General features: G+C 49.4%; 1 protein-coding gene across 1 annotated transcript in view; it reads left to right on the forward strand.

Annotated features, from left to right (window-relative positions):
- SLCO2A1 (solute carrier organic anion transporter family member 2A1) overlaps positions 1-14,545 on the forward strand; it is an 86,297-nt gene that overhangs the window by 57,307 nt on the left and 14,445 nt on the right. The window contains exons 4-7 of the mRNA XM_039243840.1: positions 8,768-8,995; positions 9,855-9,953; positions 12,474-12,610; positions 14,307-14,385. Coding sequence (XP_039099771.1) covers positions 8,768-8,995; positions 9,855-9,953; positions 12,474-12,610; positions 14,307-14,385 — 543 coding nt within the window. The remainder of the gene's footprint in view (positions 1-8,767; positions 8,996-9,854; positions 9,954-12,473; positions 12,611-14,306; positions 14,386-14,545) is intronic.

Raw genomic sequence — 14,545 nt, forward strand, 5'->3', positions numbered from 1 at the left:
GAGAGGGTGTGTGTGAGAGGGTGTGTGTGAGAGGATATGTGTGAGAGGGTGTGTTTGAGAGGGTGTATGTGAGAGGGTGTGTGTGAGAGGTAGTCTGAGAGGGTGTGTTTGAGAAGGTGTATTTGAGAGAATGTGTGTGAGAGGATGTGTGTGAGAGGGTATATGAAAGTGTGTATGGCGGAGGTTGGTTGGGGTGTGGAAGCGGGAGGGTATGTGGGGGGAAGGGGAAAGTGTGCGTGTGTTGGGGGTCATGAGAGAGTGGGCAGTTGGTGCAGAAATTGTACAACCTTGCCAGTTGGATCTATTTAACCTGAAAAGGAAGACAAAACAATAAGAGAGGGGAAAATCACAAAACACATGGGGGTTATTAAATCACCTGAGGAAAAAACAGCCCAAAACAGATGAGCACAACAGAAACTAATGAGATTTGATGTGAACCATTCTTTAATGCAGAGTGTAGGAAGGGATAGAAGCCAATGTGGAGAAGTGACAGAGAATGCTATCCTGTAGTGTTGGACATTAGGGGAAGGAGAGACTGGTCGTCCCCATGGCAGTAGCACCATGGCCCCTCTAAAGACCCAAGCAGTGGGTAGGAGAATAGTCGACTCTCTGTCAGGTTTTCTTCCCATCTGTTTTGTGGGCAAGTCACAATCCCCCTGCCCCCTGCCTTGGCCAGCCTGGAAACGAGACCCCCTGTTCTCCTGGGTCTCCAGCTGAGGTCTAAGTAGGGATCTGAGCTTGGCTCCCCCTCCCCGTCAAACCCTCGAGGCTTGTTTAGTCATTTCCCTGGTTCAGGAATGAGCCTGGGGTGGCAGCTGTGCTTGGCATTGGGTGAGCTGTATCCTGCAAGTTGTATCCTGCATCCTGCTCCAGGGGAGAGTCACTTCTGCAGGACCCCTTAGGTGCCGTGCAGGGCTTGGTGGGGTCTCCCTGGGAGAGTTAGCATGCGGGGTGGAAAAGAAAGGCTGGTTACTATTCCAGGAAAACTGTTAGGCAGTGAGAAGTAACCCCACAGAAAGAGTGCAGACCCCTGTCCCACTGGGGAATATGGTTTGAAGAAACCATTGATCTCTCCTGCAGGGGGCCTGGGACTCCCCGAGGATCCCTGAGGGACACAGGGAGGAACTCTCTGCTCTTCTTGCCACACCTGGTAGAGCAGAAGTGCTCCTGTGGCCCGAAGGCTTGAAATGGGAATCACCAGGCACATTCGGGCAGCGTGCTACCCTGCAGGAGACAGGAAACCAGCAAGAGCAGTTTCTTTCTCTCAGGAACAAGAGGACTTTCCAAGGATCAGAGCCCAGATTGGCCACCATCAGAAAGGGAGTGAGACTCAGATCTAACAGGGGAGAACAGCAAAGAGAAGTCAGTACCAACAGGATAGTGTTGGAAGGTGGGGCCTTTGGGAGATGATTAGGTCACGAGGGTTGTGCCCTCATGAATGGGATCAGAGCCCTTATAAGACACCAGAGGACTCCCTCACTCTTTCTGCCTTCTGAGGACATAGAAGCCAGCAGTCTGCCACCCAGAAGAGGCTCTCGTTGGAACATATCTGTGCTGGCTCCCTGATCACAGACATCCAGCTTCCAGAACTGTGAGAAATAAATACCTTGTTTACAAGCCACCCAGTCCATGATACTTTGGTATAGCAGCCCAAAGTGACTCTATTAGATTCATTCTCTTTGGTTAAAGCCCCTCCTTATGCCCTGGGACCTAATTTTGAGTTTTCAGGCTTTGGACTATCTTGTTATCCATCCCTCCCAGCTTTGTGTCATTCACAAATTTGTCAGCTGTTCCTGCTTTCACCCCAGCCCATGACAACACTGTTGAGTGGTATTCATCTAGGGCCCCCATCTTCCGGGTCACACTGGCCCATTGATGCCTGCCCTGGGCAAGCTTCAGGCCGGTTCTCCCCAGAGGATTCTTCAGCCACGTGTCGGCATCTTGTCTACCAGGATATCATGACAGGTTTTGTCAAAAGGCTTCCTCCAGTCAAGTAACACCATGTTACAACTTCCTGCTGGTCTGGGAGCCCCACTAACAAAGGAAATGAGGTTGGTTTGGCATGGCTGACTCTTGATGAACTCATGTTGGCTCAGCTAATCACTTTTTTTTTTTTCCCAAAGAGCTCTTCATCAGCGTACTGAATAAATCTGTGAATAATAAGTTCTGCTTCATTCCCAATTGGGGGGGTACATATTAAGTGCACATCTCTTCCAGAATTAAAATTAAATGTCTTTGAGCCGCCATCCTGCTCACTGAGGTATGGCTTCCTTCCCTCCTATCCACTAAAAAACAGTTTTGATGATGAGCCAAGCCGGATGATGCCTTCTTCCTTGGACTGGTGGCGATTCTTGAGGGTGGAGGGGCAAAGGTGTGGGTGGGCAAAGCCCCGGGCCAGCACTGTAACATGCAGTGGACCTGTCCTTTCAGTGCAGCTCATTGGCCACATGGCCTCCTCAGTACAAGTAGGCATTTTCCCCAGGGCTCCTCTAGTGCCAGGGCGGCCGTGTGGGAAGGGGTGTCCAGCCTCAGCCTCAGAACTAGTCTTGGAAACTCAGTCTGAGAGTAGAGCACAGGAACATTCTCCTTTTCCTCCCTCGAGCTCTCTTTTCCTTCATAGATATGAAGCCTTCCAAGCAGCTCCTTTATTACAGTCCATCCACTGCCAGTGATCAGCACTGATCTTACTTGTCTCTAGATTTCAGACCCAGTCCCCAAGTTCTTGGAAACTTGGGCATTATTGCCTGTCTCCAGAATTCTGCCATCTCCCTTCTCCCTTTAAATTTCTCAAAGTTTCTGATGTCCTTGGGTGAAAATTGATTTTATGTGAGCCCTATGTCCCAATTTATGATATACTCATTATTTTTAATCCTAATATGAACATTGCAAGGTAGGTATTATTATTATATCTGTTTTGAAGATGAATGCAAGGTAGGTATTATTATTATATCTGTTTTGAAGATGAAGACATTGAGGTTCTGAGAGGTCCCCCAACCAATGGGCAGTAGAACTAAAATTTGTACTTAGTTTGTCTGGCTATAAAATATAAATTCCTTCCATTGCCCCATGATGTGACTCAGGCTGTCAACCCTAACTCAGTTTCTGCTGATACAGAAGAATATGTTCTCCTAGTTTCCCAAAATGAAACTCAGCCTAATGGAATAGACCACATATTACTACAGGGGCATTTACAGATTAATAAGACTTTGTGAACTCCACTGGGCATCTAATCACTTCTGATGTGTGAACAACCCAGTCTGCAAACCAATTTGATTTCAAATCATGGGCCGTATTTGGGACAGTCTGTTCCAGGTTTGATGGTGGGTGTTGCCAGAGTTTCGGGAAGAACTCTTGAGTAGTGCTGAATTTAGGAGGATGGGGAAATAGGTCCTTCAGGGTGGAACATTCTGAATGGGGTTCCAGGAGTTTGCTGATAGCCTGAGGGCTTGCAGCTTAGCCATGTTTCCAGAAAACTCTCTGGAAGCACCCTCCTACCTTTATCACCTATTATTCTCTTATGGATTGCTTCTGAGACTTGGGTCTTGCCAACCTCCTCCTCATTTGACCCTACTCGCCCACAAACCATGCTATCTTCTGAGCAGGGAGGTAATGTGTGGCTTTCCAGGAATATGACTTGAAGAAGAACTCACTGATACTGTTCTGTTTTCCAGAAGAACTCTCTCTTTCCTCTACCAGAATGATGACAATGACTAGTCAAAGGAAAGCCCCATTTGCCATGGCCTTCCTGTGTTGCTCGACCCTTCTCGGCTTCTCTCTTGGACCAGGTTTCAGATCATTATGTGCTTCGGAGCCTGGCCTCAGGCTGGCCACACCTGGAATGTGTGTCCTTGAACAGTGGAGTGGCTCGACCTCAGTCTGCCCAGATTTGCCCTGTCTCTGTGGGTCCCATTCTGGGGGAAGTACACCTTCTTGCCACAGTCCCCTATCTTTTCAAACCCACTGAGGGGTCCAGAAATTAGAACTGAAACTCTGCATTTATATTGTGGAATGAGTCAGAGGGTTGACTCACGTGCAGCTGGGGTTGTGCTGGGGTAGCTGGAGGAGGGGAGAGGTCCCAGCCTGTTTCTAGTTAGCATTTCACAGCCCTGTGAAAACTGGCACAGCCAGACTTCTGGTGTCTTGTGGGAAAAGAATGTGCTCTGATGAACTTGAGCCTTCCAGAAGTCTGCCTCAGGGAAGATGAGAAACAGACTGACATCCCTCTAATGAAGACTCCCCTCCCTCCGTTTCCCAGGGCCCTCCAAGATGGAGGAAAGCGACCTTGGGTGGGCAGGCAGCCTTTGGAGTCTGCGGTGACTGGAGTAGACAGGCATTTCTCTGACCCTACCACAGGATTTGACACGGTGGGAAGATGAGAACTAGCGACACTGGAAGAGGAGGGTGATGTGCTTCCATAAGTCAATGGAGAGTAACTGGGAACAGGGCCTTTCCTGGAATGCTTGAAAAAATGGGGAGAGGTTGCTCTCTCTCCTTCACATGGGACTGAGCTCCCAAAGGAAGCTGGGAAATCCATTCCAGAGAGGAGAGGGGTGGAGTGAGGTGAAGAAAGCCAAGCTCCCCCTCCACCCCCAGATGTGCTAAAGTCTTCTGATACAAGATCTTTTCCTCCCCCTTCTTCCAGCCCTTGGACTCACCAACCCCTGTCCTCTAGATTTTTAATAGAAGAGCCCAACGGTCTAAATTCTAGAAGACTCCTCTCTCACCAGAGCAAGCTGGCCAAGGCCACCCACCACAGGAAATCCTAGGCATGAGTTCTTGGGAAGCTCACTATGTTTATTTCTGACATAAACACCTGTACCCACATCAAGCCAGGGAGCAGTGGGTCCTGCCCATGGCAGTGCCCTATTTTTCATGGCTCCGAGTCTCACTACCTCCCTCCAGGACAGCTAGCTGCTGCTTCCCTCAGGGCGCCACTCCCTGGTGAAGGAAGCCTTGCCCTCTGCAGGTGAATTTCACATGAGTCACGGCCTGGGCCAGGGTAGATTTGGCCCCATTCATGGCTGGCATAAGGGAAAGAGAGTTTGTTAGGAGATCTTGAATCGATCTGGAATGCAGAAGAGCCTAAGAGGAACTCTGTAGACTTGAAGTTGGGGCCAATTGATTATATTCTTAAAATACACATTTTTAATAAAGGCAGTTCCTGACATAATCTGACACTTTAAAAGTTAATAATAACAAATGATCCCCAGAGCTTTTCATCTCCTGGACGTTTCATTAGGTGAAATTTCATGAAATGTCCCACAAAAAATAATTCTGCCAGCCAAGCCAGCAACAGTGTTCTAATAAATGTGAATGTAATAAAACAACCAGAATCAGAGAAATAAAGAACTAGAACTCTCTTTTTTTTTTAAATTAGTGTTTATTATTTTTGAAAGAGAGACAGACAGAGAGCAATCACAGGAGGGGCAGAGAGAGAAGAAGACAAAATCTGAAGCAGCTCCAGGCCCTGAGCTGTCAGCACAGAGCCTGACATGGGGCTCAGACTCATGAACTGTGAGATCATGACCTGAGCCAAAGTTGGACGCTCAACTGACCAAGCCACCCAGGCGCCCCAAAAACTAGAACTCTTGAAAGAAATACTTCTTCTCCAGTCCTTCATTTGTCATGCAGCTGAACTCCTGAAGCCAGCCTGGCCTATGTCTCACACATGCTTCCAGGCGTGAGTCAGTATCTGCATGACCATAGAGTGACCACTACCCTCCACCCCTCCTGGAATGCACAGCCTCACCTATTTTGCCGCTGAAATATCTCTTTACCTGGTCAATTCCACTCCCTACACAGGGGCCTTGCAAGCTGGTCTTAATCCCTTCATTGTGTTCGTTGTACTATCCCCCCTCATGATCTTCTGGAATTTTCCTTAGGATACGATCCATGCCCCTTCCCAGGATACAAAAGCCTTCCAGGAGTGGCCATGGCCTCACCCTAGGTATATGTGCACACTGACCACACTGAACTTAATTCTCTGCCATACAGCGCTTAACCCACATCTCTGAGCCCCTCCACAGGCTGCTTCTCAGTCCTCACTGCCGATCTTTGTCTACTCCGCTTGCCTCCTCTTAGCTCAGGGCCATTTTCTCCAGGAATCTTTTCCCAAGCCCTCTCCCAACAGCACTGGGTATGGTGCTTCACCTACATGCCTCCTGTTCTCTCCCAACTCATGTGGACCTGGGCTATATTATTATTTACATATATATATATAACACATGACGTTTACCATTCTATTTTTAAATGTACAGTTCAACAGCATTAAGTACATTTACAGTATTGTACCACCATCAACACCATCCATTTCTAGAACTTTTCATCTTTCCCAACTGAAGTTGTCCCCATTAAACACTAACTCCCCATTCCCCCTTGCTCCCAGCCACTGGTAACCACCATTCTACTTTCTGTCTCTATGAATATCTATTCTAGTTCCTTCATGTAAGTGGAGTCATGCAATATTTGTACTTCTGTGCCTGGCTTATTTCAGTTAGCATAATGTCTTCAGGGGTCTTCCATTGTGCATGCAGCACTTGTCAGAATCCCCTTCCTTTTCGAGGCTCAGTGATATTCCATTGCATGTATATATCACATTTTACTTATCCATTCATCCATTGATGGACACTTTGATTGTTTCTACATTTGGTTACTGTGAGTAACTCTGTTATGAAAGCTGGTATACTGTTCAAGTCCTGCTTTAAATTCTTTTTTTGAATATATACCCAGAAGTATAAATGCTGAATCATATGGTAGTTGTATTTTTTTTAGTTTATTTATTTATTTGGAAATAGAGTGCGATCAGGGGAGAGACAGAGAGAAAGAGAATCCCAAGCACTGTCAGCACAGAGCCTGATGCAGGGCTCGATCCCATAGACAGTGAGATCATGACCTGAACCAAAATCAAGAATTGGATGCCTAACCCGACTAAACCACCCAGAGGCCCCTGGTAGCTGTATTTTTTAATTTTTTGAGGAACTGCCATACTGTTTTCCATAGTGGCTGCACCATTTTACATTCCTACCAGCAATGTACAGGGGCCCTAACTTTTTCCACATCTTTATATATATATACATATATATACACACACACATAATCTTTTATATATATATAATCTCTTTTATATATATAATATATATATTCTTTATATATATAATATACATAATATATAATATATATTTTATTTATATATATTCTTTATATATATTATATATATAATATATATATTCTCTCTCTTATATAAGAGATTATATATATATACACATATACATGTGTATGTTATATGTATGTATATAATCTCAGGATGCACAACCATCAGGTTTTGATTGGATCAGGCACTATTGTGGGTGCTTCTTCATCTGTGTGCCACAAAAGGCTGGAGGATTTGTAGTGGCAACACCTATTCCTGTCTCAGTCCCCTCCTTGTTCCCACCCTAGTAGAGTGCCTGCCCATAGTCACTACTGGCCAAATAACTGAACACCTGAAGACAAATGAACTTTGGTACAGGAGTCTTTTCAGGACTTAGCATCCAAGCTTTCTCCCTGTCTGGATGACCCTGATAAGAAGATAATCTTGCCATCCCTTGCTGCTCCTGGGACAGGACTCCCTATTCGATGGGAGAGCCCCGTAGGCCAGCAGTTTTCAAATGTGTCCTATACAAACACCAGTGTAAGGACAGGTGGGGGTGGGGCCAGGCTAGACAGAGCACATTGTGCCTGGGGGAAGAGAGAGGCAATGAGGAGGACAGCCCTGGGCAGAGCATGAGGGGCAGATCTGGTCCACAGCCCTCATGTTTCCTCTCTGTAAGGCTTTGAGGCCCACATAGATCAGGGCTGTGCCCTCTCTGGGAGCACACCAAAGGGGAATTAGAGGGAATCATGTTAGCAGAGCAAGATCGGTGATGTCAGTGGTTTGCAATTGGCCTGGACAAGGTGAGAAAAGAAGGGATTTTATGGATGGGAGCCCTCAAGAACTCTCAAGGCCTTGGAGAGCGGACAGTGCTAATTGGTTGGTATGGGCATGACAGTGGCAGTCCAGCCTGACCAGGTCCCCACAGCCACAGGCAGCATGATACACACGGCACACAGGGAGTTTCTGGGACCCTCACAGAAGGGTCTAAGGTGCAGCCTGCTCCTGGCAGTGCAGCCTGAGGTCCCCATTTGTATGAGGATAGATTGAACTAGAAGGTCTCAAAGTCCTTTCCAGCTTCCCAAGTTGTAGGATTCTTGATTGCTGCCCATGTTTGGTAAGGACATTAAATGCCTTTGGCAAGGCTCTCCATTGTGACACAGTGCCAGGCTTATCCAGGAATCAGGCTCCAGGAGTCATGACACAGGAGGGATGCATCCCAGGTGGGAGTGACAGTGTCTTCTGTGAGACAGAATGACCTTTATCCTGCTAACAAGAGCCACACCATGGGGGCCCCAAGCCTGAGGCTGAGCATGGAGCACTTCAGGGCAGCAACCCTGGGGTTTGATCCTGGAACCCCCTTTTGCACCTGGGTGACCTTTCCTCCAGGAATGATGGTATTGGCCTCCATGCTCAGCTCCCTGCCTGTTACCCATGGAGGACAAAGAATGGATCCCCATGGGCAGAAAATTTCCTCTCCCACCTAGGAAGGGCTGTTTGCAGAACAAGAAGCCTGCACTCACCTTTCTCTCACCAACAGTCACCCCCTAAAGGCCTGGGAGAAAGGCCAGCTTCGGAGGCCAACTGGTGGACCCAGGAGACTCAGGAGGTGGTGACCGGTGTGCTCTCTCATTACAGGGAACAACAGCCACTTCCAGGCTGAGCTCTGTCAGAAGCACCGGCAGGACCTGCCCCCCAGCAAGTGCCACGGCACCACCCAGGGCTCCCGGAAGGAGACCAGCAGCATGTGGGGTCTCATGGTGGTCGCCCAGCTGCTGGCAGGCGTTGGGACGGTGCCCATTCAGCCATTTGGGATCTCCTACGTGGATGACTTCTCTGAGCCCAACAACTCACCCCTGTACATCTGTGAGTCACCTGCTTGAGGAAGGCTGTGGGGGAGGGGCCCGGTCCTGATGTGGCACTCGCTCAGGCCCCGAGGGGCTGAATCGAGGTCTAACCCTCTTTGCCCCACAACACAGTAAATGAATGCAGAGCTTTGGGGACCAGAGATCTGGTTTGAATGCCAGCTCTGTTAATCTACTTGCTGTGTGATTCTGCAGGTGGCTGGGCTCCGGGCCCCGGGTTTCTCACCTATAGAACAGGCTAACAGTATCTGTGCACTGGGCAGTTGTGGGATTACATAAGTGATGTCTATAACCACTCAGCTGTATGCTGGGCTCAGGCACCTCTTTTATCAACTCCTTAAACTGTTACTGTCCTGTCATCTAGGCACTGGCCGGGGAACACCTGTCTTCCTAAACCACCCACTTAGGGACAGTTTGGCTTCAAAGTGGCACAAGCAAAGCCAATAACAGATGACCATCTGACTGCCCCATCCTTCCCTTAGAACAAGGCACAGTGAGCATTCTCAAGGCCCACGTCCCAAACCAGACCAAGCACACCCACAGGCTTGGTTGCCACACAGCTCCTGCCAGGGCCCCCAGCATTGCATTTGCGGGGAGCTTCACCCCCAGTACCCCCAGCGGGGGAGGCTTTTTCCTCTGGACAAGCGGACCTCTGTGGGAGCTGGCTGGAGGAGAAACAGCTTTGGTTCTGCACATCTCAGAACCTTGAGGGATTCTGGTCCTGTCTATGGGAAATGCCTTCAGTGTGGACGTGTCAGGGCCACGGGGACAGATGAGGTGACATCTCAGGAATCCCTCAGGGGAAGAACCTGGTACCCTCTCCATCTCCCTCAGCCTCCTTTCCCTGCTCCTGTTTCCAGCCATCTTATTTGCCATCTCTGTGTTTGGACCGGCTTTCGGGTACCTGCTGGGCTCCGTCATGCTGCAGATCTTCGTGGACTACGGCAGAGTGGACCTAGGTGAGTGTGGGCGGGGACACCCATTCCATCACCAGCACCACAAAGCGGCCTCCAAGCCCCAGACAGTCCAGGAGAAAATGAAGCTTCGACTCCAGATGCTCAGGCTCCTCTTTCACTCACTCGTTTACTTGCAGAGCCTCAGACAACCAGGAGCAGACAGCGTGCCACCTCTTACCAGGCTGGGCTGGAAAACACACTTCCTGTCCTCAAGAAGTTGTAACAGGAAACCTTGAGACCTAGAGCAGGGCCTCAGGTGTTGCCAACACTGCTGCCCTTCTTGGTGGTGGTGCTAAAAATAGTTTTATGGGGAGCACCTGGGTGGCTCAGTCAGTTAAGCATCCGACTTTGGACCAGGGCATGATCTCACAGTTTGTGGGTTCGAGCCCTGCATCCAGTTCTGTGTTGACAGCTCGGAGCCTGGAGCCTGCTTTGGATTCTGTGTCCCCCTCTGTCTCTGCCCCTCCCCCACTCATGCTCAATCTCTCTCTCTCTCTCTGTCTCTCAAAAAAAATGGTTCTTTAATTCCATGATTGTTTAAAAATAAGATTTGATAAGAGCTCTTTTGAGGGGGAAAAAGAAGCAGTACATAAAATATACACATGGATTATGATTCACATCCAGAAGGGTATAACACCGTGTTTAACTCTGTGGGTGCTGGTAGTAGGCAACTTGTATCTAATGCTGGTTATACCTCTCACTGGCTGAGTGCTCTTGAGCAAGTGTTTTCATCTTTCTGTGCCTCAGTTTTCTCATCTGTAAGATGGGGCTAGTGACAGTAAAATAGAGTTGTTGTAAGGATTAGCACATGCTTGATATATACTGAGAGGTTCACAGGTGTGAGCCTTGTTCTTCACAAAATGGTATAGACCAAGTCACTGTGTATCTTAGAACGAGAAAATACAATCCATAAACTAGGGGCACAAGCACTGAGTTAACCATTCACGAAGCTAGCCCCATAATGAATCCTGCAAGGACTCCTGGCCTTTGTAAGTTTGTCCCACGGCACCTAGTGTCCCACAAGGCAGGGAGGGCCAGCACTGTAACAGGAGTGGGCGAACTGCTTTGGTAGCTCCAACGCAGGAGAAAGTGCTCTTTCCTGAGGCGGGCAGGGAGGGCTTCCCAGGCCGCTGATGTCTGCACCGAGCCCCACCGATGGGTGGGATTTCTGCAGGTGGTACTGGGAGGGCAGGCCTTCCAGGTGGAGAAAAACTCGTGGACTAAGCCAAGAGGTGGGACATGTGTGGGGTGTGGGGCTGATACGTAAAGTTCCCTCCAGTCAGAAGATGTAGCTAGAAGGCAGGTCTGAGCCACACCCTCAGGAATAACACCCCCAACAGTTCCTGGCACACAGATCAGGGTCTGCCCATCTCACAAAGAATGTAGACAGGTGTTAAGCCTGCCATGCTGCCGGAGTCCACAGACTCCTGCTCCTGGGGACCGTGGGACCACGATGCCTTCCTTGAGGTGTCTCCTGCCTTAACCTCACATGACGAGGAAAAGCCAGGGGCAGCTTTCTGCCTCAGAGGCAAGCCATCTTTGCCCTTTTACTGGAACTTCCTGAGTTGCCTCTTAATTGCCCAAAGAAACTAGCAGCTGAGCTCTCAGTACGAGGGGCAGTGCCTAGAAATGCCTGCATTGTTTAGCTGAGGGCCGTAAGGCTACCTTCTCCATCCCTCTATGCCCATGTCATTTCTTTACAAAGAGAAACACATGATAGACTCTCAGATGTGGACGGGAGACGTCCCAGGAAAACCATTTCCTTTGGAGGCCAAGGAGCTCACTGTGTTGATGGTTGTTCTTTTATGCTCCTCCTAAGGACTCTGGGGACTCACTTGTTAGAGATCAGTAAAGATGGGAGGCAGTAGCATCCAGTGGTTAAGAATGGTTAAAACAGGGGCACCTGGGTGGCTCAGTCGGTTAAGCTTCCGTCTTCGGCTCAGGTCATGATCTCACACTTGTGGTTCGAGCGCCGCATCAGGCTCTGTGCTGACAGCTAGCTCAGAGCCTGGAGCCTGTCTCTGGATTCTGCATCTCCCTCTCTCTCTGACCCTCCCCTGCTCACGCTGTCTCTCTCTAACTCTCAAAAATAAATTTTAAAAAAACATTAAAAAAAAAAAGAATGGTTAAAACTGATTGATCAAATGGCACTCACTGTCTTACCCTTGCACCAGGGCAAAGCTGACTTCTCTGGTCCTCAGTGTTCCGATTGGTTGGAGGAGAATGGTTGCAGCTTCCTTCACTGTTATTCCTACCAAGGGTAGGGAATAAAATAAGGTGAAGCCAAGGTTTTGATTCCTTCAGACTGGGGATTCTCTGATGCACTCTTTATGGAGAGTGGCCGCCATGCTCTGGAGACCAGATGGCCTAGAGAGGGAATGTTGTCTTGACCCAGGTTGTAGCTCATGGCTTACCTCTTCTCTATCATAGGGAGAAAGTTGCCCTGATCAGAGGCCCTCATTCCAGTAAAATGAGATCCCACATTCATCCAGAAAACACTTGTTTCCTTTTCTTTCTTTCCAGCTGCAGTTAACCTGAGCCCTGGAGACCCCCGGTGGATTGGAGCCTGGTGGCTTGGGCTGCTCATCTCCTCAGCCTCCTTGGTTCTCACCTCTTTCCCCTTTTTTTTCTTTCCTCAAACAATGATCAGGGAAGCTGAGGTAAGTTTCTGAGAGCCATGACTTTACCTGTAGAAGTTCAAGAAAGGGAGGTATAGGCCAAAAATAAACTGAACTGAGAAGCTGCAGCAAGTTAAGCAAATTCTGGGTGAAATCCATATTTCATGATGCAGGACTTCTCAGAGGCTTTAAGGAGGGGAGAATGCTGGTGAATTCCCAAAAGATGGGTTCTTACCAGTGTCCCCTTACCACCTCAACACCTCAGGCATCAGGAGGGCTCCGGGGAATGTAGTTTGGGAAGCACTGAATTCATCTAAACTGGGATAAAGAGTTAAGAGCTAGTAAAAGCCGAATATATGACCCGGCACCGTATGAACCTGCAGGACTGAGTGGGAAAGGGGTCCCTAGAGCTGTGGCCTGAGAGTGAGCTTACTGTGAACGCATGGACCTTCTGTGTGTCTGCCAGCCCTGTCTGCTGGGAAAGAAGTTAGGAAAGGAGGAGAATGGAAAACAGAGAAGAGAAGTCTGGGTGGGGCTCTGATGTTAGGCTGAGGGTCTAAACCATGAAGTTCTGGGGCGCTGCTGTGACTGGGTGGCCAGCTCGGTTGAGGTCGGGGAGTCAGGGACGAGTGAAGGCTGGCCATCTGAAAAGGCCTTTGTAGATGGGGGATGAGACTGAGTACCAGCGCAGTGGTTTCTAGACAGCTGAGGCGAGGACAGGAAGAGATATTCTTGGAGGGGTTGCCAAGAACCCAGCAGTGAGCCAGATTGTGGAGAAGAGGGACCAAAGTTAGCATGATGGTTCTGAGCCAGAGCTCCACATTGGGCAGTGAGGTCTAGGCCCCTGTGTGGGAAGAGGAGAAGGGGTAGGAGAGCCTCCTCTTGCCTTGGGGAAGAATTTTGGAGGTTGGTGGTACATTGTGGTGGTTTTGGGGTCAGGCAAACCTGAGTCTGAGTCCAGCTGTGCCACTTAAAACCTTGCTGACTGATCTTGAGCAGGTTGCCTGTGTCTTAGTTTCCTTTAAAATACTGGAGATAGAGCACCTGTCTCAGAGGAGACTGTGAGGAGTGACAATGCATGTGGCATGCTGGGCATGGTGCCTGATGGTGCGTAAGCACTCAGCGCATGGGAGCTCCCACGCCTGGTGGTGTGTTCCCCGGGGGGCCGGGCATACCTTGGTTAGGGGTGCAGAGCTGCAGCTGACGACTTTGTAAGTGGTAGGTGAGCTCACCGAAGTGGTATGAACAGAAAGCTTGGGCCAGGGGCCAGGACCAAGCTTTGGTTGAGCAGGACTCAACTCTGGGCCCACAAGGAAGCAGTGACTCTGCAGAGGAGACAGAAAGAAAGAGCCGGAAACAGAGGTCATTCTAGACCAGTGTATCCCAGAAGCCCGCAGTCCCTGGAATCTGAGGGCAGGGAAGAAGTGTGCCCATGACAGAGAGACAGGGAGTAAGATCTGATCAGATACCTTTTGGCATCAGTCAAGGGAAAGTTAGAGGTGAATAACATGCCCTGAGGTGTTTCAGGAGGCATTGGCAGGGATGTGTTCTGGCTGGCAGCCACAGCTCTGGGCTCACTGACATGCAGATGGTGTTCGCTTCAAGAGAGCATTCTCTGGGTGCCCTCCCCCACCCCAACACACACCTGGGCCACTGAGACCAGAAGGGTCAAGGGCCCAGAGAAGGGTCATGACAGGGAGCCTGGGCAATTAATATTCACCCCCTTTGCTGCCTTCAGAGATCTCCCACCATAGTGGATGAGGCAAGGAAGATGGACGAGGTCAAGCCAAGAAGCTCCCTGCTGGATTTCATTAAACGTAACTGACTGAGCCGGCAAAGCCCTGGGTGGGGTCTGGCTTGAGGGAGGCTCAGGGGTACCCCAGCCCACTTGGTGTTGTGTGTGGCGAAGGGCAGTAGGAGCAGGTGGTCTGTAACTGGCCCATCTCCTGGGAGGAGTTCTGCTGGGGGTCCTGGTGA

The sequence above is a fragment of the Hyaena hyaena genome, unplaced genomic scaffold (assembly GCF_003009895.1).
Source record: "Hyaena hyaena isolate Hyena2069 unplaced genomic scaffold, ASM300989v1 scaffold_234, whole genome shotgun sequence".
NCBI lineage: Eukaryota > Metazoa > Chordata > Mammalia > Carnivora > Hyaenidae > Hyaena > Hyaena hyaena.